Source organism: Aristolochia californica, unplaced genomic scaffold, assembly GCF_029961685.1.
Source record: "Aristolochia californica isolate CCGP_79_NKW_82.1479 unplaced genomic scaffold, dmAriCali1.0.hap1 SCAF_16, whole genome shotgun sequence".
In the NCBI taxonomy this organism is placed as follows: domain Eukaryota; kingdom Viridiplantae; phylum Streptophyta; class Magnoliopsida; order Piperales; family Aristolochiaceae; genus Aristolochia; species Aristolochia californica.
Genome location: NW_027181837.1, coordinates 2,217,219 through 2,243,106, shown reverse-complemented (window position 1 = coordinate 2,243,106; position 25,888 = coordinate 2,217,219). Strand labels below are relative to the sequence as shown.

Genomic DNA, 25,888 nt, shown 5'->3' with positions numbered 1-25,888 from the left:
CCCAAAATCAGCAATTTCGGGATTGAGAAGAACCATCAAATTTACTGGAATGCTCAATGCTTATACCATGGCTTGCTGAAGTATCTGCGGGAACTTTTCTTAGCATTTCTATTACAAATAGATTTAGGACTAACAATTTTCTCATCTCAGTCAAGCATACTACAATAGGAAATAGTAGTAAGTACGAATAATGTTTATATAAGCCAGAAAATACATGAATGCAAATTTGCTTTTATTGAATAATGATGATTTATGAGAAAATGCAACAAATTTTCCATCTCTGTGCAAAAACTATGTGGTAAGGTAATGTAATTATATGGGGTAAAGCAGAAGGAGCTGTGGTGTGGTTGCACACAGTGAGGTTGATGGATTGTTAGTCAGACCCCTTTCTATCTAATTTTTCAACAATATAACACCTCCTCCTGCTGGGACTCTGAAACTCAACTTTGATGGTAGTTCACTGAGTAACCTTCGCCCTGTTGGATTTGGGGGCACCATTCGATATGCTGACGGCTTTACCCTAGTCTCCTACTCTGGTCCAATGGGTGTTTCTGACTTGACCTCTGCGAGCTTGTGGGCCTGCTCTAGGGTCTCATGATCTTCCGCGATCATTTCTCTGAGCCTTTGATTATTGAGGGTGACTCTTCTGTGGTGATCTCCTGGTGCTCTTCCTCCTTCATCAAATGGCAGGAGATCCCGGTTCCTTTTTTTCTTGTTTTTGGATTCATGTTCCGAGGTCTCCTAATTCCTTGGTAGACTCTCTTGCTAAGAATGAGGCTTCTTTACAATCCCTTGCTGTATCTGGATTGCTTCTGTAATTTTGTTTGTGCTCTTTGTGCTTTTTAATAAAGTTCATCTTCATAAAAAATAAATGAAGACATTGGTAATTAAAAAAAAATTCGTGCTTAACAAACTTGCTTCAGTTTTTTCTCAGATATTCTTCTCAAAATTCTCTTGATTCCTATCAACTCGTAGAATATAATCAAAACTATTATTTGTTCTGTCTCTGTACCTCTAATACAACTATCTGGAGAGTGTGAAAGACATGGAAGTGGGAGTTGTAAGAAAAAATGAGAAAACGATAAACTGCTGTGCACTATAGGCTTTCTTACATGAAGAGTGTAATTAATGAAGCCGTTTTTTGGATGCCCTGTTCTGTTCTAATTGATACTATGTTTCGGATGTGGCAGATCTACAATTAGTTTCAAACAGCTTCTATCTGAGCTTGTTAGGTTAATACAAAGGACTTACTGAAATCTCCACTATTTCATAGCCATCTTTTGGTGGTTTTAATACTTGTTCTTGAACTTTTTGGGGTTTTTTTTTTTGGCCTTCTCTTGAATCCATTTCATCATGGTAATATGAACACCACTTGTTTAGCCTGTGAGATTAGTTTCTTGGTTGCGTCAATTAATATTTCTCTCTTTTTTCTGCCCTACATATCTGTCCCTTTTGTTGGAAATTATATGAGGCTATCCAATATAATCCAAATGGTGAACTGAACGGTTGAACCTAACTCCAGTAACAGATATCCAGGCCTTTTCTTTGCATCAGAGTGATAATTGGATTTTCACTTAATTATGCTTCATGTTTGCAGCTTTGTTTCTTTTATTTCTTTTCGTTTGGTTGATCATGTTATTGTTGTTGCAGAGCTGTTAAGAGTCGTCAAGAGGTTGAATTTAAAGGAGCTATGTACAGGGATATCGCTCCAGCATTTAACTTTAAGCACACTTAAATCTGCGCTATATGAAAATCCACGGGCTCAAAATCATTTTAGAAGTATAGGAGGGCTTGAAGTTTTATTAGATGGGCTCAGTCTTCCATCTAGCAGTGCATTAGCATCAAACAATATACTTAATGCTGAGAATGAGAGGTAATTAGCTGAACATCTCTCTCTAATAATATTTACCTTTAAATTTTCCTCGATGTGATCCAGCCCTTTTGTTTCATTTTTCATTAAAAACATTTCTATTCACATCTTTTATATTTTTTCCCCAAAAAAGATGTGCATCTTTCGTTAGGCCTTGGAACTAATAGGCTTGGGGAACAGACAAGGTCTGTTTCTTGAATAAAAAGTGAGAGCAAAATAAGATTTTTTTTATTTGGAAAAAAGTGCTTGATTTTATAAAGACAAAGGCAACAAACAAAAAATCAGATATCAGGCAGATAAGATCTCAGGCGTGCAGGAGGTATACATCAAAGTTGGAAAATTTTCATCTGCTTGCCAGATTAGTTGCAGTTGCATGAGAGATACCTGTATGTAAACTTTTTATTTACTAGGTGATGAGTATCCTAACGGAGGGCTGTGCAAGTATGAAGTTTTCGAGTGACTTGCTGTGAAAATAAAGGAGCTCAGGTATACTCAAGAAGAACATGGGTGCATATTGTTCTTCTTGGGTGAAAAATTTATAAAAAATTTTCAGTTACATAAAGATTTTATGATTCTGCTAAGAAGTAGAACCCTTCTTTATGCTTTTTTTTTTTTTTTTTTTTGTGAAATGGCCTTCTTTATACTTCTTCAAATTTTTTTGGGTCTGCATGGAATTTCATTGTCTTCAGCGGCTTTATTCCATCTGCTGTTCTTGCATAAAGGACTGAAGTTATAAAATATATTTTTTGTTTATTTTTTATTTTTAATTTTATTTAAAATGCTACAGTCCAACCTTTTACCAATTCGTGGTGGTCTCAGCTTGAATTTGGTTCAATTTCTGCTCTGGTTCTCATTGAGTGTGCTTTATTTCACTGTTCAGTGACAATCATTCCATATATTATCATCACAATGTCATTATCTGATTGCATGTAGACTGACTTTGGGATTTTTTTTTCCAATTATTTCATCTTGATGAATCAGCATCGAGGAAAGGTTCCCACGTCAACAGCTCGAGTTTAGAATGAAAAGGGCCAAACTGAGTTCTTATACAGGGTTGCAGATTACTTCATTATCATATTCTTAACAAACATCTTTATATTTGAATGACATTGTGAAAATACCCATAGTCATGACTAAATTTCTGCTAGTTTCCATAGTGGTTGGTGCTTTCTCTGATATCTGATGCTTTGAGTTCTAATCTTGTATGTTTGGTGTTCTACAGAGACAGAAATTCTATTTTTGGTGTTTTCCAGCTCCAAGTTCTCTCCTTGGAAGTCCTAAGGGAGGCTGTGTATCCTTTTTTTCAGTAGATAGCTGTCGAGGTTGCTATTACTGCTCCTTTCTGAAAATAAAGATGCATGTTATAGTTGGTCAACTGCCGTATACTAGACAACTTTATGAAACTTGCTCCTTTCTGAAAATAAAGATGCATGTTATAGTTGGTCAACTGCCGTATACTAGACAACTTTATGAAACTGCTTCTTGCATATAGATTTTCTGGATTACTTTTGCATGATGAATAAGAAACTTTTACTGAAAGAAAATCGAAATTATGCCATATTGGAGATAAGGACTATAAAAATGATTCTGGCATCTTCCTCGGTGCAAAGAAATGTCTAATAGAATTAGCTTTCACATAACTTGTTGTCTTGTGCAAGAGCATCTTGCAATCTTATTCTCATTATTCAAAAAAAAAAATCCTATTCTCATCTTCTATGAGAACTTTTTGGATGTTTTTTAATTTGGTATATATTCTCTAGGTTCGTGTTGTCTGAAGACTGCCTAGTTCTTTAACCAAATCTCCAGCTTTGCGAACTTAAACAATTTGCAGTTCCTCCGTGAGAATGGAAGGGTACATAAGTTCGCCAACAACATATGTTGGCCTGCTTTCATGCTTCAGGAGCTACAACAACAGAGTATCAAGTCTTTTGTAGATACTGATTGCCACACAGTCATTTTAGGCTCTCAAATTGAGGTGCAAGAGAACAAATTGTTTTTGAGCAGGTTATTATTCTTTTGAGTAGTTTGTATCACTTATCTTTATCTTATATCATTTTCCTTTAGTTTTTTACTAGGTTGATGCCAGGAAGTCAAAAAAGAAAGTAAAATAGGATTAACTATGCATTGTATCTTCTATTGATTGTAATTGGAATCTCATTCCTAGATCAGCCAACTCTTTGGCTAATAAATTGACAAAATTCGGAACTTACCAGCAATCTCTTATTGTTTGGGAAGGCTTCCCTCCTTTGTAAATTGTTCTTTTGAGCTTTTGTCTTAATAAAAATCAGCATCATTTAAAAAAAAAAACTATGTATATATTATCACTTTTATAAAAAAAAAAACTATGCAGTCTGTTGCACGGTAGCAATCAACCTGCTTTTTTAGCTGCATTATTCCTATAACTGGAATTTATTTTTTATTTTTGTAATCATGATGTTGTGATCAATGTTTTATGGTGGTTGATATGACAATGGTAAAAAAATCATTATTTTTTGTGGGTTTTGTTATAAACTATAATACACTTTCTATAATGTAATGCTCGAAATCTTCATAGATAACTTGACGAGTGAAGATCGAATTAGGAGGTTGCTGTGTGTGAAATTAACTCTAACTTCAACATCAAGCATAATAGCATATGGGGTGATATGGTTAGGTTCTATCTTCAACCTTTGGGTGCCTGGTGGAGGGAGGATGGCGCTACTCGGCTCCTATTCTCGATATGGAAATCAATTCAAAAGCTCCTCCCTATATTTAGATATGCAACTTCCTTTAACACAGGAAATGGAAGGACCCTCCTCTTTTGCTCGGATGAATGGTGTGACCCCTGCCCCCTCTCTAAGGATTTCCCGGGGTTCTCTAGAGTGACGAGGGATCTCTCTTGCTCAGTGGCTGACTCTTGGAGAGATCGCTCATGGAGTCTTACATTTCACCAGGGATTAAATGACGAGGAAACTACTGTTTTTTGCTCTCTCCTCTCCAGGCTCAGCAACACTACTATTCGTGAGCATGCAGTTGATAAACTGATATGGAAGCCCAACACTAATGGCCGATTCACAATTGCATCCGCCTACTATCATATTAGAAAACTAGATTACAACATGCATGAACACAAGGCAAACCTGGCATGGAAGCTCTCAGGGCCTAATAAAATCAAATTCTTCGTGTGGACGACCATCAGGGAACAAATCCTCACCTCTGATAACCTCCATAAAAGAGGTTATACTGCCCTCGATCGCATTTGTCCCCTTTGTGGTGTGTACGATGAGACAGTCCAGCATGTTCTCTTACATTGCGACTTTTCATGGCAAGTCTGGATGAAGATATTTCAGAAGATTGGTCTCCAAATGGGGCTACATCAGGACCTTTTTGGCACCTTTGAGATTGTTATGGGGATGCGCCTTCCTAAGCTAGGCAAGATAATTCTCTTGGCATGCCTTGCGCATGTCCCGTGGTGTATATGGCTAGAGCGAAACAACCGGAGATTCAATTCTAAGGCTAGCAACCTGGATAATATAGCTTCTCAGGCAGTGGGCCTTATCTCGAGCTGGCTACATTCTAGGAAGGAGTTTGCTTCCCTATCGGGCGTCTCCCTTCGAGAAAATTGGGGTTTGATAGCGCACATGGCGGGCCCTCGTAGAAATCCGATTATGGCCACCTGGGATCCTCCCCCTTACGATTGCATCAAACTCAATTTTGATGGTAGTGCTTTAGGCTGTCCTAGGCCGGCTGGAGCTGGTGGTGTTTTCAGAGATAGCAGTGGAGACCCTATTTTATCCTATGCAGGGCTGGTGGGTATCGCTGATTCATATACTGCTGAAGTGAGTGCTCTTCTTTTCGGCCTCCAAATCTTTAAAGAGCGGCTCCATGGCAAGCTGATTATTGAAGGCGATTCAAAGACTGTCATTAGCTGGTGTTCAAAAGAAAGTTCCCCTCCTTGGCGCCATTGGCCAATCATTGATTGTATTGCTGACATTGTGTCATCCATTTATTGTAATTGGAACCTCGTTCCTAGATCAACCAATTCTTTAGCTGATAAATTGGCAAAATTCGGAACCTCCCAGCAATCTCTCATTGTTTGGGAAGGCTTCCCCTCGTATCAGCTTGTTTGAGCTCTCATAATAAAATTCAACATCATTTAAAAAAAATAAAAAAATTAACTCTAACTTGTAGGTAGTTAAGATTAATTTTTTTTTTTTTTGAAATGATGATGATTTTATTATGAAGGAAAGCAAAAAAGTACATCATGGGAGGTCTCCCTTAACAGCAAGAGATAACAGGGAGGGACCCAATTTGGCACATAAATTAGCAGCCGAATTGGCTGATCTAAGAACATGGGACCAAGTACAAGAGGTAGTGGAAACGATATCCATAGTATCAAGAAAAAATTGCCGGTGACGCCATGGGGAGTAGTGGAGCACCAGCCAATGACGACTGTGGTGTCACCCTCCACAATCTGGAATTCTTTTCAGTCCAAAGGCATCATGGAATGTAAGCAACGCAAGCAGCTAACAAAAGCTTATCGAGGTTAGGGAGGCGAGTGCTAGATGAGAAACCACACATGGTGCTCAAGTCAGGGGGGTGCAGAAACTGAGGCCCATGTTGTCAATCATAGAGGTCTAGACTTTCCAGGAAAAAGCACAGTGGAGGAGAAGGTGATTGATGGTCTTGGCTTCCACCCCACAAAGGGAACAAATAGGGTTAGGAGTAGTGTTTCCACGTCTGATAAGATTGTCAGCAGTGAGAATCCTGTTGAGGCAGGTACTCCAGAGGAAAAAATTCACCTTTGGAGGAGCCAAGAGCCTCCAAGCAAAAGCAGCCTGGTGAGGGGTAGGAGGCTGTATCTAACCCATAAGGTGATGATAGGCCGAGGAGACAGAGAAGCGTCCGCTGTCATCAGGGAACCAGATCAGCTGGTCAGTCGCCAGGGGTCGAATCCTAACACTGTCAAGACCATTAATCATATCGCAGATATGGTCTCCACATCAGTAAGGCCTCGCCTCAGAAGGAGATCCCATGAGCCGTTCCTCCACGCATCAAAGACCGAGAGGTCACGACAAGAGGTGATCTGAAAGAGAACTAGGTGGGAAGAGGCAGGAGTACCATTGCCCGACCACCATTCCGTCCAAAAAACAAAGGCTAGAGCCATTCCCAAGGAAGAACCTAATAGCATCACGAAATGTGGCAAACAGATGAAACATGGGCTTATAGATAGGAGAGAGGTGGCGTCTGCTGCCATCGGTTATCCATCTATCACCAAGATGCTGAAGCTTAGAGGCCACCATAGGCTTCCAGGAGGCTCTCGAGGGGCAGTGGAGCTGAACCATTTAAAGAGCAAGGCTTGATCCATTTCCTTGGTGCGTCTGATCCCAAGACTGCCCAAAGACTTCGGCATACAAGCATCATCCCAATTGACAAGGTGGTAACGGAACTCGGTGCTAGAGCCACGCCATAGGAAGCATCTCTTGATCATGTCAATGTGTCGACTGATGGAGGTGGGGCATGGCTGGAAAGAGAGAAAATAGTTTGGGATACCCGCAAGGCACGAATTGAGGTGAGTCAATTTGCCCGCCTTAGATAGCATCCTACCTTTCCAAGTGGACAGTCGCCACTCAATGACTGGGGCCCATAATCCCATCCTGGGCCGATAGTCAGTAAGAGGAAGACCCAAGTAGTAAGAAGGGGTAACTGCAACCGAGCAATCCAGAGTGTTTGCCATGTGCTGAAGAAGGGAAGGCTCAATATAATAGCCCATGATGGTTGTCTTCCCCCAGTTAACCTTCTGACTTGATGTGATCTCAAATAGGCGAAGGACAACCTTAATGTTGTGGATCTGATCAAGCGTGCCAACACCGAAATAGATAGTGTCATTCGAAAACTGGAGCAAGGGAATGTCAAAGCAACTTTGGTCAGAAACGACCTTGAACCAATCGATACTACGAGCAGAGTAGAACATAGATGATAGATCCTTGAAGAATGCCACGAGAACCCTGGAAGAAACCGCAGACCGTGCCATTCAAGAGTAGAGGGTAAGAAGCCGAGGAGATGCAACTGCGAATCCAAAATCTCCATTTGTCTCCGAAGCCCATGCGTTGCATAATGTCGTCCATAAGTGACCAACTCACTTGGTGAAAGGCCTTCTCGAGATTGAGCTTGAGGACAAACCTCGGTAGGCCTAGTTTGACAAAGTGGTCGATAATCTCGTGAGCAGCCATAGCTGAATTGAGGATGTCCCGACCTCTAATGAATGCACTCTGACCCCTGTGGATGATGGTGGGAAGAATAACTTTGAGACGACGAGCCAGGATACGAGCAATGATTTTGTATGGACTTGAGACAAGGCTGATTAGGCTAAGTCATGAGGATGCTCAAGGCTAACTTTCTTAGGTACCAAGGCAATAAGAGAGGCACCAACACTCTTGAAGGTGATTCCACGAATATAAAAACTACAAACCATGAAAATAATGTCCGATCTAAAGGTAGGCGAGCAGATTCTGTAAAATTCCTCGTTGTACCCGTCAGGCCCCGGGGCCTTATCTTGAGGGAGACATAATACCGCATCTCCAAATCCAAGAAGGGAAGCTCAATGAAGGCCGCTAAGGTGGGAGAAATCGAAGAGAAATGGAGCCTAGTCAAGCGGGGTGATGGTGGCGCTCTTCTCTATAAAGATCTACAAAAAAATTGAAAAGAGCGTTAGTAATAGAGGTCTTTGAGCTTTCTCTTAATAAAATTTAGTATTATTTAAAAAAAAAATAGAGGTCCTATCCGAGGTTACTTCATTGTTGATAGACAAGGAAGGAACCTGGTTAGTTCTACGACGGGCCGACGCGATTGCATGAAAGAACTTTGTGTGGGCATCGCCCTCAGCCAACCACTTGAAGTGGGCCTTTTGCTTCTATTGAATCCTTTCGGTGTGAAGAAAGACTCTATAAATTGCATTGCAGGGAGATTCGACTGGAGAATTCCGAATAGGTAAGGCCCCTTTGCTCCTCAATCACATCAAGGGTGGCAATCTGAGACTGTCGAGAGGACTTGTAAGAGGTGGCATTGAGGCTACACTCCGAGGACCAAGACTTGAGTTTTTCTTTAAGACGCTTCAGCTTGCACGTGAGGGACCAACCATCATAGTTGGGATCTCCAAAGGTTCCCCACTAGGATGTGACGCTATCAGTAAAGAGCTTTGTTGGAAGATAGGGCCCAAGCCCACACAACCAAGGAAGACCCACATATCCAAGTGCGTTGGAAGATGAGCTCAAACCCATAAGACCAAGGAAGACATATACATCCAAGAGATATAGAAGACGGGCTCAAGGCCCATAGATCAAAGAGAAGGCCTATAGGCCCACATACAATGATGGTAGGATGGTAAATAAATAGTCATCTCATAGAGATAACATTAATGTAATTAGGTTAAAGTTCCAGGGTTAAAAGCCTAAACCCTAAACCCTAAGTTCAGGGGTATTATTGTAATATAATAGTTTGATTAATCTATAAATTGAGCTTGAGGGGAAGGGTTAGAAATTCAAGTCCATAACCTTTTCTTCCTCTTGTTTTCTCCCAATGGGTGTCTTTCTCTTTTTCTCCATGAGGTAATCCATGGAGTCCAGAAAATCAACAAGCTTGTCACCCAGCCAAGAGTTATCAAATCTGAACGGAGCAGAGGCCTGTTTGTCAAGTTTGGTGTCGATCTGAATGGGCCAATGGTTAGAGCCAGCACGGCTCAAAACAGAATCGCAAGTGTTCCCGTAGAGCTGGAGCCAATCATTGGTGGAAAGGAAGCGATCAATCTTGGATAGGATGCCTCTGCCCATTAGACCACGTGAACGTCTTGCCAGAGAGGCAAATCTCTTCCAAATTGAAGTTGCCAATAAAATCTGCGAACTTCCTCATGGTGGTGGAAATTCTGGGAGCAGGGGGAGGACTTCTCATTTCAGAAGCGAATGATATTGAAATCTCCGGTAAGAAGCCATGGAATGGGCTAGTGGGTTGGGTCAGAAGATCGGTAAGCTCAACCCAAAAGGAGCGACGCTTCCGATATCAGGTGGGACCATAAACGCCAACCATACCCCAAGAGAAACCAGTGCATCTGTCACACAGCTTGATTCCTATAGAGTAGGAACCAATCAAATGATCTAACACCTCAACCACAAACGAGTTCCAAAGCAGGAGAAGACCTCCGGAGGATCCATTTGCATTAATCACAAACCATTCCAAGTTATTACAACCCCAAAGATTATGAACAAAAGCATCCGAAGGAGTTTGACATTTGGATTCTTGGAGGATCACAATAGAAGGATGACTCCTCGATAGGAGATTCCGAACAGTGGCTCACATTCGGGAGGAACCAACTCCTCTTACATTCCAAGAGATTACAATCATTTATTCCTTTTTTTGCTTACTCCTGAGGCATTCTTGCCTCCTGAGGGGTTATCGCTGTAAGTCACGCCCATTCTTCTAGCAAGTTTGGAGATACGATTCCAAGTTTCTTCATCGAACTGGTCTCGTTCAGTTTGTAGAGCCAAGTAAAATTGCCGGTTTCCATCTATTGGCAGAGGAATGCAAGAATCTCTAAGGACCATATCGCCCGACTGGTGGGGAGGGCAGCTGGATGCCTCGGGAGGGGGAAAGTGGGCACGGGCAGCAGGGTGGCATCGGCACTGATAGGTGGCCATTGGAGGCGGAGAACCCGTAGGAGGGGGAGGGGGCCATCTAGGCTGACTGGTCACAGATGAGGAAGACTTGTTGTAGGACAGGGGAGTGGAAGTGGGATAGGAAGTGGGATTTGGAGGGTGAGGTTCGGGGAAGGGGGGGTCTATTTGAGCAATGGGTGGGGTAATAATTGTGGAGTTGGTGTCCAATCGAAGCCGGAGTTGGTGGCTTCAGGAATGGTTATGCAGCCCATCGTCGTGAGTTCTCTGTGCTGTGAAATGCATCATTTTGCGTGTCCACCTCGTCGAACCATGCCAAAACAGAATCTCCAGGGGCCTGACCAGTGCTCCCTGGTCCGAGGTGAGGTGCTGGAGTCTTCCACAATTGTGTTAGACTTGATGTCTAATAATAATATAAACATCATAGAAAATAGATATTAAATCCTCCATAATTCCATTATCATGAAAACCATACATATATCATAGAATTGAAATAAGAAGAATAAAGAGAGCGTACCTTTCATCTTGAAGAATATAAACAGAACTTGAAGTGCACAAGATAATCTTTTATAATTCGTTTACAAGTGATAAGCTTGCTCCTGTTCAGCCAGACTGGGTGTGCAAATAGCCTTAGCCTCACTTGTAAGACCATGGAGGAATTTATAGATTTTCAAAGGGTGTGACACTTATGACTATTCATAAGGATATATCCTCGTAGAAGAGATACATCCTCTCAGGAGAGATACATCCCCTTAAGAGAGACACATCTCCTTATTCCCAAGGGATGTGTCGACTAAGTCAATGCACCCATTTAATCTACCTCTACAGGGGGATGTGCTAGCCATTATTCCCTGTACTGAACATCCAATGACAAAGCATCTAGAAGTGGGCCCCACGCCATATGAATCATGGTAATTTTATTTTATAAACAATATATTTGAAACCATAATTCCAACAAGTTGCTGCAGAGAGCACTGTGAGGAAAGAGGGCCCAGCAACGATGGTGACTGTGACGAAGGCACAGCGCACGCCAGTCTTCATGGTGATGCGCATGCAGGGGGGGTCACGGAATGTCACCCGAGCTACTGACGTCAAGGTGGGGCCATAGGAGAAGAGGAGAGGGGTGGCCAGAGGCATCACATCACCTCTGGGATGCCGGTGCCTCTGGTTTCTGCGCCGTACAGTGGTCCAGGAGGGACCTTTAAGATTTTATTTTGAATTAGATGAATTTCATTTTTTTTTATTGAGAAAGGCACGTTTCATTAACAAAGCCCCAAGACAACAAAATGCATCAATGAGGGGGATCCTTTACGATGAGAACTTGGAGGGAAACCCCCTCTTTAGCTAATGAACCAGCCAACCCATTAGCAGAGCAAGACACATGGGACTAAAAATGGACTATATCAGAAGACAAATCCTGAATTTCATAGAAACTAGATCATTGGCGCTAAGCAGGATGGATTTCCTTCTCAACTGAATAGATTCATATGAAAAACAGTTAACTATCTAATTAGAGTTGCAAAGTACTTACTCAGTTTGAGAGTTTTGTACTTTAAGAACCATTTAGAAAAAAAAAACAAGTTGTTGATCAGAAGACAAATCCTGAATTTCATAGAAACTAGATCATTGGCGCTAAGCAGGATAGATTTCCTTCTCAACTGAATAGATTCATATGAAAAACAGTTAACCATCTAATTAGAGTTGCAAAGTACTTACTCAGTTTGAGAGTTTTGTACTTTAAGAACCATTTAGAAAAAAAAAACAAGTTGTTGATCCTCACTTAAAGAATTTTACAAAAATAAAATATACATTGTTTTGGTACTGTGATTAACGTATGATTAAAATTAAGTCATTGTTGGTAATGTTGTGAATTTACTGATTGTGTTCTTGTTGTTTGTTACAAAACTGTAGGGGTACTTTTTGTGAATAAGGGTGTAAAAAAGATACGGGCATTCTTTAATTGTTAGAGGATAGGGAACTCTTTTTCAAGAGGGCACTTAAGGATGTGCCCAAGCTACTATTTGAAAAGACTTTCCCAACCTCTAACAAGTAAATGAATGCCCTCATTATCCTCTTTATGCCCTTATTAGCCCTACAGTTTCATAACATTGTTAATGATACCTTTAGTACTTAGGGTTTGCTATATAACTTTTGGTTTAATGTGCTGAACAACTAGTTATAAAATAATAGTACTATGGATAAGAGTTAGTCTTTTTCTATTTCATAGTTACTAAATGTTTTAAAAAAGTGTTATAAAATGGTACTGTTAGAACTTATTTTGTTTCTCCTTTCTATACCCTTGTCTAATGTCATTACTGAAAAATAAGTTCCCATCTAATCAGGTGGCACATCTTCTTTATGCAGACCATCTGTTTCTCATCAAGCTTGTAATGGTTATTTGCGAAACTGGAATGAGTATGTTGTGAAATTGAGCAGAGTACTTTGTTCTTTTCTTCTTGCTCCTGAAGATATTGAATTTCACTGTGTCCAAGCATCAGTTGGTCGAACTGTTCGTCCAGTCTCATTTGTGTATTGGGAGCTTTGCATAAAATGGATCATGAAAGTCCTTCTTGTTGTGTTCCCATGCATAAAGGCTTGCTCTAGTCAGAATGAACTTCCAAGTCATTTGAGGTGAGTTTTAAACTGTAGTTAGTTTTAATATGTACTTTTCTTTTCACTGAGTGTTGAGATGATTTAGTAGAAGAGAATGAAGAACACAAACCAAAGTAAACATGGGCAGAATCATTACTCAAAAGGGCAGGTGGTGGTGGAGATTTGATACTTGAATCACTTCCTCCAATGATCTTTGAAACCCATCTTAAGAAAGACAGGGTCAAGAAAAGAGCAACTAACTCTATCCAATGCTTTTCCATGTCCAACTTGAGAATGAAACTGAGATGCCCTCACTAGTAAAATAAATGATGGAGCTCATTGGCCAAAAGTCTACATCAAGGATTTATATACCTTTCCCTTCTTCGTAAATTGCTCTTTTGTCTTAATAAAAATCGGCATCATTTTTTTTTAAAAGAATTTATATACCTTTGAGGGAAGCACTTTGATTTTTGTGATCACATTAGGAGTATGACATAGCCTAGAAGGGCTGGACCTTTTCAATTAATTTATTAGAGCTAAGAATAAGGCAAATGGGGTGGAAATCATCTGTTGTATCTGTTCCATCATTTTCAGAACGAGTAATGAAAGGACCAACCATGTTACAAATTATGCTATTGTGGAAAAATCCTCGAACTGATCAAAGATGTCTCTTTAGAACTCTTTTGAAAAACTTAGCAATAAAGCCATCAACCCTGGTATTTTCTCTGAAGGAACAGAGGAAATGACCATAAATCTTTTCTTGAGTGAATTCTCTTGAGCTCAGCAGCTATCAAAGGAGGGAGGGAGGCCAGGTAGAGGTAGCCTAGGTTTTTAGCACCATATTGTCTTTGTAAAACTTTGCAAGGAAATCTAAATTTATGAATGAATTAGTTATCATGAAAAAATGGGAGGTGAAAGACCTATTGGCTTTTAAAGTAGAATTGGTGTTCTGCCAGGGGAGTCCACACTTTTGAAATGCTTTGAACCTTGCAGATGAACCGTCTCTAACTCAGTCTGTAGAGAATCTACAATGGTTAGTCACAGAAAAGGTTAAGGTACTTCTGCCTCTAATCTTGAAACAACTCACCTTCATTTCATTGATGTTAGCTTGACTCATGGGGCAGATATTTGTTTTGGAGGGCTGAGAGGATCTAAGACATGATGATTTCTCTCTTTAGAGGAGAGAGTCATATATCTTTGCCTCAAGTGCAATCTCAGCATTCTCCACGCCTTCCACTCCTTCTTAACTTCCTAAAGCTAAACTTTTTTTTTTGATAAATGGTGCATATATTTGACAACAAAGAAGAAGATTACAAACCTAATGTCGGGGGCCTGACTCCACAACAAAGTGGGAGAGAGATGCTTGCCTTGGCCTGGGAATCTGCCAAGTGATTAGCAAATCGTGGAATGTGACTCCACTTACAGTTTAAAGGAGAAAATAAACTACATATCTCTTTGAACATATCCCAGTGACGCCATGGGGGATGGCCGTGGTTTGCACACCAGTTGATGACCACTTTTGAGTCGCCTTCAATACAAAGGGGACCAGAAAAGTTGCTAAAGAAGATTTTGAGCCCGTGTAAGAGACCCGAGAGCTCTGATGCCCAAATTACTTTTAACTGCCGTTAAAGTTTCCTAAAACTAAACTTTAACGGCAGTTAAACGTAATTTGGGCAGATCCGGCATTGGGGGCATAGTTTGGGACCACTCCGGTTCCATTGTTCTTGCTTTTCAGTCTCTTCTGGTTAGTGACTCAGCCGAAGCTGAGTTCAAAACTATACTTCTACGCCTCAAGCTTTGCACATGAAAATTCTCTGGACCACTAGTTATTGAATCTTCCCTACATATATGATGAATTTCAGGACTTTATAGTGTAACAGTTCATTCACATGCTTTATGTGGCTCATTTAATTTTTTTTCATTAAAAAAACATACTTTATGCGGCATATAATGAATCTGATGTATTAGCTAAGGGGTGTCCTGCCCATCTCTAGTAGTGGGCTCCTCCTAACATGATACAATCGTAGAGTGCGAGCCTTTCTAGCTCCTCCGTAAGTTCATCTCTTCCATCTATAAGGGCATTGCAAGGCTGATCGTTCTTCTCTTCGAGGTTGATTGAATGAATTTCTGAGCTCTTCATTTATATTTTCCATATCTCATGGAAGATCAGACTTTTAGCTTCAATTTCTGGAGTTTGAGCTCAAGTAAGAAGGCACTAGTGGGCTTTCCACAGTGAGGGAGGGAGGCCCATTCCATATTGACAAGTTGCAATAAACTGTGGTCAGACTGCCAATCAACTTCAAACTTGAAGTGGGTGGGGCCTCCATATGATGCTTTTCAAGGAGGGGAAAGTGGTCTGAAGTTGTTGTGGGGAGGATTCTACCTGTGTTGGGAAAGATTGGAAACCATTTAGGGTTGGCTAAAAATCAGTCCCATTTGGAGAGGACAAGGGTTTTTGGTTGTTTTTCCAAGTGAAGTAACCCCTTGAAGTAGAGATGTCACTGAAGCTGCAATCATCCATGAAAGCACTAAAATTCTCATTGAATTGGACAAAGAGGTTGTTCTTGGACTTTTCTCGTGTCAATATTGGATGGCTTAGAAATCTCCACCCAATAGCCAAGGCACATGTGGGAAGTCCTCGTGTTGCACGCCTTAAAAAGGCCAAAGATGATAGTGTCATCAGTGAATTGAACAATCTGGTTATCCAATCTGCTATCTCTAAAGAGAGACTTAAGTGGAGGATTTCCTCATAGAAAGGGATAAGATGGCAATGACTGAGGGGAATGATGCGCAAGGAGGCGAGGTGCGAAAAAAAACTTGAGGAAAGGATAAGATTGATGGGATGTGGCACGACGACTACCAAGGGACTGAGGAGGACGGTGACCTGACGGCGAAGTGTGACAATCCAACGCCAATCGCCGTGCGGTCATTTCGAAGGACCTTAAACGGCCCCCAATGATGGTTATGGATTGAAGGACCTCTCACCGGGGAAAACTGCTATTCCCATTGTCGAGGACGATGATGCTGGCTGGCAAATGGCCAATTGGAGTAGGGCAACCAGACGACGAGCTTTGGATTCCTCTGTAATTGTGAACTTGATGGCTACCTTTCGGGTCGACAACACAATGTTCTCTTTCCGGGAGGTTCCCGATTGAACCGGACAAATGGTTCATTTATTCTATTTGACAAATAGCAAACGGTCTTTCATTTCCATTCCATTTATCACCAAGTTCGATGTTGTCATCCAGTTGCCTGACTCATCAAGGACATCTAAGGATCTCTGGACAGGAAACTTCGTCTTCCTCCTCTCCATAGGCAATCAGGAATGCAAGATTACCCAATGCTGTGGCAAACAAATCATGGGACGAATATACATCCCGAAATTTTTCTAATTCTGGTTTCGGGTGGGACCAATTCAAATCTTGGATTTCTCGAATTTCAGGTATTGTTGGGGGGAAAAGACCCGAAAAGCCTCAACCTAACTTATTCCCGCCTGCTTCCAGATTACACATCCCACCTCCTCCACCTCAAGCCCCTCCCCCCCTCCCCCCAGAAACAATCACCAACATCCAGTCGTTTGACCCTTTCTCCATCCACCTAGACCCACACCATCTAAATGCGAGAACGAAGCTCCTTTCTTACTCAATCATCATCATCATCCATCAGCCCACCTTCGACATCCTACCAGCCCTCTCATGGTTAACAAATGCCCTCCAAATTACATTCTAACCCAATTATTCTTTTCTGAGTGATCAAAACTGATTGATTCATTTCCGCAATCAAACTGACGCCGGACGGGCTCTGTGTCTTCAACTCACCTCAGATTCAAATGGCCTGCCGAACCCTTTTCCACCCAAAATTGCTTCTTGGCCAATGGATTTGTATCCAAGGCCTCCCAGCTGAGCTCTAGCAGGTTGATATTTTCCGTCAGATCGCTGAATGCTTTGGGCAATTTGTGTTGCTACACGAAGACACCTCCCGATTGGCGCGCCTCGACATGGCTCACCTATTCATCATCCTTGCACAACCTTGCTCAGGATCCTCTCTCGTCAAGATTTTTTTTTGAGGAAAATGTGTGAATATATTACTGAGAAGAGAGAAAATACAATACCTATCTAGAAAGTCTTTCCTCCACAATAAGATGTTGGAGGGAAACACCCTTTTTTACTTGAGCGTCGGCTAAATGATTTGCCGATCTGGGAATATGATTCCACTTACACTGCATTTCAGAAGTTAAAATACAAACATCTTCGAATAGCTCCCAATGACGCCATGGAGGTTTGGAAGGCTTCGTGCACCAGCTGATAATAACTTTAGAATCACCTTCAACTAAGAGAACTCCCTTCAGTTTTTGCTTGAAAAGTTTCAACATGTTGTATAACCCATGTAACTCAGCACTTGTAGAATCTGATATACCAAGTGGACCCGCATATGAGAAAAGAAGGTTCACATTTTCATCTTGTATTACTCCACCATATCCAGCCGGGCCTGGACATCCTAACTCACTTCCATCAAAATTTAATTTGAAGTGGCCTGCAGGAGGTCTAAACTATATTACCATTTCGGATTTTTTGCCGGCGAAGACCTTTCTGCAATAATACGCCAGTTTCCGCGCAAGTTTGACCCTTGTAAATTGCGGAATTCCTTTCGTAAAAGCACCCAAGAGGATACTTGCCCAATGATTCTGTCACTTAGAGTTTTCCATGGGAGAGATTTCTGTTTAAATTTTCTGTTGTTCCTCTCTTTCCACAGATTCCATACCATGTGCCCAACACAACAAGATATTAATATTTTCCCCAATTTTAGAAAGAGACGAGCTCTGTTCATAGTGAAGATTGTGTCAGGTAAGTTTTGTGATGGACAATATAGTAATCCTATTTTGTTCATCAGCTCGGTCCTCTCTCGTCAAGATTACTGTTGAGACCCATGTCTTCTGGATTCGAGTTTGTTTCCTTGGCTCGGACTGCAACTCTTACCTGGCGACAGGGGACGCTCCATTGACAAACCTGCAATCTTCCACCCTACACTATCCTTTGGTTAATAATACCCAAGCTCCTCCACCTTTTAACTAAACAATGCCAAGTCACCCGAGTCGGGACTGTCAGCAACCAAAGAGAAATTTAAATTCAAATTTAAGGGAACCACCTAAACTCTGGCAAAATAGCTTGAAACTCACTACTGACCCCATGTTAAATACTTTGAATCCACTTCCAGAAAATTTCGCCCCCACCCGCATTCATCAACCTAGCCTTTTTGATGAAGATTTGACAACTTATTCACCTGGTCATGCTCTGCATGTTACACTTCAACCCGAGGCCCCACTGGACCCCACTGCTTTCCGGGTTGACCAGGTGCCCGAATTAAATCACCAACTACCACCTAACCGGCAGAGCAACACTAAACTCTGCCAGGCCCACCATTCTCCCCCCTTGAAAAGAACCAGCAGCCTGGACCTTCCCCCACAATCCCAAATTTCTGCCATCTTCCGCCTCACACAGCACCAGAAATGTCCACCACACCTTCCCCTTCCGACGACATTTCCTCAACCCAACAACCAACCACCAATCTCCCGACCAATTTCCCATATCCTGAGTTAGACACCAAATCGAGTGGCCGCACTCCCGTTATCCGCAATCCTCATCGTGCTACTACCTCCACTTCTGAGAGCAACTTCCCTCACCCGACAATTCCTAAAGCTGAACAAAGAACCTTTGTCCTAGATGAAGATTTCATTGCTGGTTTGTAAGCCGAACGATACAGGTATGATGATCACACTTGGAATGAGCTGATGCGGAAAGCCGTGATCATGGGAGCTGCTTCCCGCCCCCCAGGGGTTAACCATGATTCCGGAGTCAACAAGCGCCCTGAAAAATGATCATCTTATCCTGAAATGCTTGCGGAATTGGTTTCGGTAGGAAAAAAAGTGTGTCAGAGACTTAATCTCCTCTTGCAAGGCTTCAATTGTGTTTATTCAGGAATCCAATGTTTCCTTTATGTCTGACCGCATTGTCCGTGACCTTTGGGGTAATTGCCACATGAAATGGTCAGCAATTGATGCGGATGGTTCGGCTGGCCGCATACTCGCCATGTGGAACCAAAATTTGGTGGAAATCTTAGATGAGCACGGGGGGGCTCACTCGATCAGTCTCAACATCCGTGATTGGGTCTCGGGTAGCTCTTGGACTATTACTGGTGTTTATGGTCCATCTCGCTCTAGTAAGCGGAATGTGTTTTGGGATGAGCTTCTCGACATCTCTCTTCGTTGGGGAGGAGGGTGGCTCCTAGTTGGAGACTTTAACACAACTCGTTTCTGCTCCGAAAAATCTCGCCCCTCGCGGTGTATCTCCACATCGATGAGGAAATTTGCTGACTTCATCAAAAGTTGCAAGCTAGATGATATTTGCCTTTCTGGAAAGGTGTTCATCTGGACTAACGAACAATGCCACAATCCCATTCTCTCCAAGCTCGACCAATTTTTGGCTTATAGTGAATGACTGCAGATGCATCACCTGACCACTGGAAGAATCCTTAGCTGTTTATGCTTTGATCATTGGCCTATATCGATTGACACCTAGACGGACAATTGGGGCCCCAAGCCTTTTCGCTTTGAAAATGCTTGGGTCAAGAACCCCTCTTTCCTTGAGTTGGTAGCCTTAGTCTGGCCTTCCTAGTCGATGGGGAGATTACTAGTGACAAGGACGCCATTGCTAACACATTTTTGAGTGTTTTTTGCAGATCTTTACTGCAAGGAGCGATGCCCCCGACCGAGTCTCCACTGTATCTATTTCTCCACCCTTCCTACGGGCCCGGCGTCTCTGCTGGAAAGGCCATTCTCTTCAAAGGAGATTGAACTTGCTACCTTGGGTCTCACCTCGAACCGTGCCCTTGGACCCGACAGGTTAAATGGAGAATTTTTTAAACTATGCTGGTCAACTATCAGAGATGATGTATTTGAGATGGTTCACTCCTCTCGTGGTCTATCCTATAGAAGTATTGGAGCCTCCTTCATTGCTCTAATCCCTAAGAAGCAATCGTCTGAGCATCCGAGGGATTCCCGACCGATCAACCTTATAACCAGTTCTTACAAAATCATTGCGCGGATCTTGGCCAACTGTTTAAGAGTGGCTATGCCAATCTGCCTACATTCGGGAAAGAAATATACTTCATTCGGCCATGGTCTCTCATGAGTTGATGGATCATCTCAACCGATCAGGAAGACCATGTTTCACCCCGAAACTTGATTTAGAGAAAGCTTTCGATAGAGTATGTTGGTCTCTTATCGAGGATCTTTTGCGCAAAATGGGTTTTGGGCCTAAATGGCAGTATTGGATTCACACCTGCATCTCATCCGCTAGCCACTCAATTCTACTCAACGGCACCACGCTGGGATACTTCAAAGGGTCAAGAAGCATCCGGCAAGGGGACTCGCTTTCTCCCTTACTCTTCAGATTGGTGGCGGAGTACCTCTCTCGGTTAGTTCATGCTGCTAAATCTGCTAGATGGCTCCAACCGATCTCCTCTCAGGCTGACCTAGACAGCCCCTTGCTCCAATTTGTGGACGATACCGTATTGTTTGGCATTGGCACTATTGAAGAGGCACAACGCATGAAATCCCTTCTCGGGCTTTTTGAGCTGACATCGTGCCAGATAATCAGATGTATCAAAACATCTTTATTCGGCTTCAATATTCAAGAGAGCACCCTCCATAGTATGGTTGAATTTCTTGGTTGTCATATTGGAACTCTTCCCACCTCTCATTTGGGCCTCCCCCTCTTTGTTAAGACCAACCAAGCAACTCTGGAACCTAATCAATGAGAAGCTGGAACAACGATTGGCTACTTGGAGGGGTTGATTTCGATCTTTTGCAGGGAGACTCACCCTCCTTCGGGTTGCTATTGATGGAATACCTATTTTCTTCCTATCTTTTTTCCGTTGCCTAGTGGAAATCTGCAACCGAATTGACCAAATCCGCCCAATTCCAATGGAATTTTCTCTCTCCTCTGCCTTTATGCTCATCACTGGCAGACTGGAACCCCAGCTACCTCACACTAGCTCTATCGCTTGGAAGACTTTGGCTCCCCCAAAGATTCAATTCTTCTTGTGGAGTGCCCTCCTTCATTTGACAAATATACTCAGTAATATTACAACGTTTCATTCATATACCTCATATAAAGGGTTGACATAACATGGGCCCATACATTTCATGTCGAACCCACCTAACATTTCATACAAAAACTAAGCCATCTAGTATGGGTCTTCATAGGTGAAGTGGGACCCACTAATCCTTCAGATTGTGGGCCCATAATCTTCCCTTTAAATTGGTTATACAATTTATGGTATTTGTTTTATTATAAAATTTAAGGTACAAATAAGGGTATTTTAGTAATTTATCTATAAAAATATGCTTTATTCTGTTATTACTTATTTTATTATAGAACTTAAGGTACAATTCTGGGTTTTTGAGTAATTTACCTTTAAAATTATGCCTTTTATAATCATAATTAATTTTTTTTGAAATGATGGTGAAATTTTATTAGAGCGAAGAGAGAATTACATTAGAAGATTACATCAGAGGGGGGACCTTCCCAAACAATAAGAGATTGGAGGGAGGTCCCAATTTTTGCAAGTTTGTCGGCAAAAGAGTTTTCCTAACGGTTTACATGATTCCAGGAACAAGATATTACAAAAACAATATTGCAAATGGAGTATAGGATCATTTAAAAAAATAAAAAATGGAGTATAGGACAGGCCAATGGCACCAAGGAGGAGAGGTAAAGGTAACTTGTGGTTTTAAGTAACTGCTGACAGCTTGAACTTCTCGGCAATATCCTTAGGAAATGTGAGCAATCCTAACCAAATAGACTTCATAAGAACAACCTTCAACTGCCCACCCACTAGAACAACATCATTCTTTTTGAAAGCTCCGAAATAACTCCCTTCATATCAGAACCATCAGAACTCTCTTTCAGCAGCAGTTCGGAGCTCTCAGTATGAACAAAACTGTTATGGACCCAATAGTGAGCAGAGTCAGGCTGAGACACCGTGGCCGAGTCAATTACTCTGACTGAGTTAGCTATGTAGCCATTTAGTTTATTTTCAGGTTAAATGCCATAGAGGGGCAAAATTGTAATTCTCTCTAGAACCGTAGATCTTGAGTCCTATTTAAGGGACATCAGGGAATGAAATGGCAAGTTGAATTTGAAACAGAAACAGGGTCAAGGTTCTCCTCTGACGAACCTAGGTTGCGGACTCCTTCAGAGCTGTAGGTTACGGGCTCCCTTAGAGCCGGGTTATCCCTTGCCCTTCGTCTCTACGATTCTTCTCCCTTTCGTTCTCTTCTCCTTTGTTATCACCTTTGTCTTCCCCGGTGAATCTCCGTAACACTTACCTTTAACAAAAACACTTACCTTTAAGACTTTGTATAACTATCAAATCTAGGGGAAAAATGAATCATTCGGTAAAGGATATTCCATTTCTTATACCTGCTGAAACAAATTTTCAGTTCTTGTAACATGTAAAGGGAAAAATAGAAAGAAGACGCATAGAGGCTGTTGAGATTCCTCATTGTTCGAGATACCATACTTGATGAAGTTAAATCTGAGAATTGATGGCTGATATAGATTGCTTGTAAATCAACTGGAGGGAAAGCTAAATTCCGTGGCTGATAGGCTAGCTAAATTTGCAACCTCCCAGCAATCTCTTATTGTTTGGGACGGCCCCCATTCCTTGTAATTTTGGTCCTTTGAGCCTTTTCATATAACTCAGGACTGTTTCAAAAAAAAAAAAAAAAAAAAAACTGGAGGGAAGGCTCCTAGGAAGCAGCTTCTTAAAATATGCAAGTACTAGAAGATTTTTTTTTTTTTTTAAAATTTTAAATTTTAAATTTTTTTATTGAATGTGTAAAAATTTATTCAAGATAAGAGGAGAGACAACCTAATGTTGATGAGCCATCCTCCACAACGAGGCATTGGAGGGATGAACTCCTTTTAGCATGGAAGTCCACCAAGTGATTGGCGGATCTGGGTGTGTGGGTCCATTTACAATTTAGGTAAGAAGGCATATTACAAATTTCAAAAAAAGTATCCTAGTACTGGAAGAGTACCAAACTTCTGATCCAAAATCTTCCTTTCTATTGTCTTGTTCGTGAAGTTGCCTAGAATTTCAATACTGGCTTGAATTATTTGGCTCACGAACTATGAAGATGGGTCAAACAGAGGCATCAGTGATGGTCTCACTCTAATTGGAGACTTCTCAGCGACTTTAAGATTATAACAGACCAAAATTGCATGAACTCATAGATGATGCTTGGAATATCATTTTGACCAAAATTTAAGAATGCATCCTCATTCCAATAAACTATATTGCATGGAGGGGAAGAAGTGAAAACAAAAGTGGAAGAGAAAGGTACATTGATCCACGATGGTAACTAATTGCCAAAAACCTAAGTTAATCTACTCAATCGCACCCTCACTGTAGATAACCTAAGAAAATGGGACAAACCCTGTGTCAACACACTACGCGACTTATCTGGCATGGCTGACGAGATAGTTTCTCACATGCTGATTCTATGCCCTTTCGCTTGGAGAGTTTGAATGAATTTTTTTCAAAAAATTGGGTCTTAGAGTTTGCCTTCCTGATAACCTCCTTTCTCTTTGTCAAATGGGCTGAGGCTACATTGGGATTGGTGTGCAAAGTCATTCCTACCTCCTTGGCGGCATTGGGGTATGTATTTTGATATTTTTAATTTAATTTCTTTTATAAACTGTAATTGGAAGCACATTCCTAGATCCACCAATCATTTGGTAGGGCAACTCACTCTACTCAAGTCTTGTTTGACAGGTTTGCCAAACTATTTATTATGCTTCTTGCATTGTTCGGCCTCCGTTTTGCTACAAGATTGATGCCATCTGCCGGTGTTTTCTCTTGAATGGATCAAAGGACACCTTAAGATATCATTTGGTGAGTTGGAAAGATATTTGCATGCCCCGCAATCGGGGTGGTTTAGGCATCTTACCTACGAAGGAGACGAACAATGCCCTTTTGCTCAAATGGATCTGGAACTTCAACATCAAGCATAACAACCTATGGGGTGATATGGTCAAGTTCTATCATCAACCTTTGGGTGCCTGGTGGAGGGAGGATGGTGCTACTCGCCTCTTATCCCCGATATGGAAATCAATTCAGAAGTTCCTCCCAATATTCAAAGATGCAACTTCCTTTCATATAGGCAATGGAAGGACCCTTCTCTTTTGGTCAGATGAATGGTGCGGCCACCGCCCCCTCTCCGAGGATTTCCCGGGGCTCTCTAGGGTGGCGAAGGACCTCTCTTGCTCAGTGGCTAAGTCTTGGAGAAATCGCTCATGGAGCCTTATGTTTCGCCGGGGATTAAATGATGAGGAAACTTCTGCTTTGTGCTCTCTCCTTTCTAGACTCAGCAGCATTACTATTTGTGAGCGTGCAGTTGATAAACTGACATGGAAGCCTAACATTAATGGCCGATTCACAGTTGTATCCGCCTACTCTCACATTAGAAAGCAAGATTACAGCATGCATGAGCACAAGGCAAACCTGGTATGGAAGCTCTCAATGCCTAGTAAAATCAAATTCTTCATGTGGATGGCCATTAGGGAACAGATCCTCACCTCTGACAACCTCCATAAAAAAGGTTACACTGCCCCCGATCGCACTTGTCTCCTTTGTGGTGTGTATGATGAGACAGTCCAACATGTTCTCTTACACTGTGATTTTTCTTACAAGTTTGGATGAAGATATTTTAGAAGATTGGTCTCCAAATGGGGCTACATTAGGACCTTTTCGGCACCTATGGGATGGTTATGTGGATATTCCGTCCTAGGCTGGGCAAGATAATTCTCTTGGCATGCCTTGCGCATGTCCCATGGTGCATATGACTCGAACAAAACAACCGGAGATTCAACTCCTAGGCTAGCACCCCGGATAATATAGCTTATCAGGCAGGGGGGTTTTCTCGAGTTGGCTACATTCTAGGAAAGAGTTTGCTTCTCTATCGGTCGTCTCCCTTCGGGAAAATTGGGGTTTGATTGTTCCTCTGTAGGAATCCGGTTATGGCCACCTGGGATCCTCCCCCTTACGATTGCACCAAACTCAATTTTGATGGTATTGCTTTAGGCTGTCCTGGGCCGGCTGGAGCTGGTGGTGTTTTTAGAGACAGTAGTGGAGACCCTATTCTATCCTATGCAGGGCCGGTGGGTATTGCTAATTCAAATACTGCTGAAGTGAGTGCTCTTCTATTCGGCCTCCAAATCTTTAAAGAGCGGCTTCATGGCAAGCTGATTATTGAAGGTGTCTTAAAGACTGTCATCAGCTGGTGTTCAAAAGATAACTCCCTCCTTGGCGCCACTGACCAATCACTGATTGTATTGCTGACATTGTGTCATCCATTCCTTGTAATTGGAACCTCGTTCCTAGATCAGCCAATTCTTTGGCTGATAAATTGGCAAAATTCGGAACCTCCCAACCATCTCTCATTGTTTGGGAAGGCTTCCACTCTTGTAATCTACTCGTTTGAGCTCTCATAATAAAATTCAGCATCATTTAAAAAAATAAAAATAAAAATAAAAATAAAAAAACTAAGTTGGGTATTTCGCTCCAACACCTTGTTGTGGAGGAAGGCCCGCCTAGCTAGGTTTGTTGTACTTTTTTTTTTAATGGTTTATACATCCTTATTTCAAAAAAATAAAAATAAAAGGGCTGAGGCTGCCAGCTTCCTAGCCTTGGCAAAGGCCTCCTCTTTGCGTGCATT

At 41.8% G+C, this 25,888-nt stretch overlaps 1 protein-coding gene across 6 annotated transcripts in view; it reads left to right on the top strand.

Annotated features, from left to right (window-relative positions):
• LOC137953487 (BEACH domain-containing protein B) overlaps window positions 1–25,888 on the top strand; it is a 113,644-nt gene that overhangs the window by 19,056 nt on the left and 68,700 nt on the right. For all 6 annotated transcript variants that reach the window (XR_011112385.1, XR_011112384.1, XR_011112386.1 and 3 more), the window contains exons 7-10: window positions 1,651–1,873; window positions 3,093–3,161; window positions 3,677–3,874; window positions 12,880–13,146. Coding sequence is in view for 1 of the 6 variants with exons in the window: in XM_068800910.1 (XP_068657011.1) it covers window positions 1,651–1,873; window positions 3,093–3,161; window positions 3,677–3,874; window positions 12,880–13,146 (757 nt within the window). In the remaining 5 variants the exon portion in view is untranslated. The remainder of the gene's footprint in view (window positions 1–1,650; window positions 1,874–3,092; window positions 3,162–3,676; window positions 3,875–12,879; window positions 13,147–25,888) is intronic.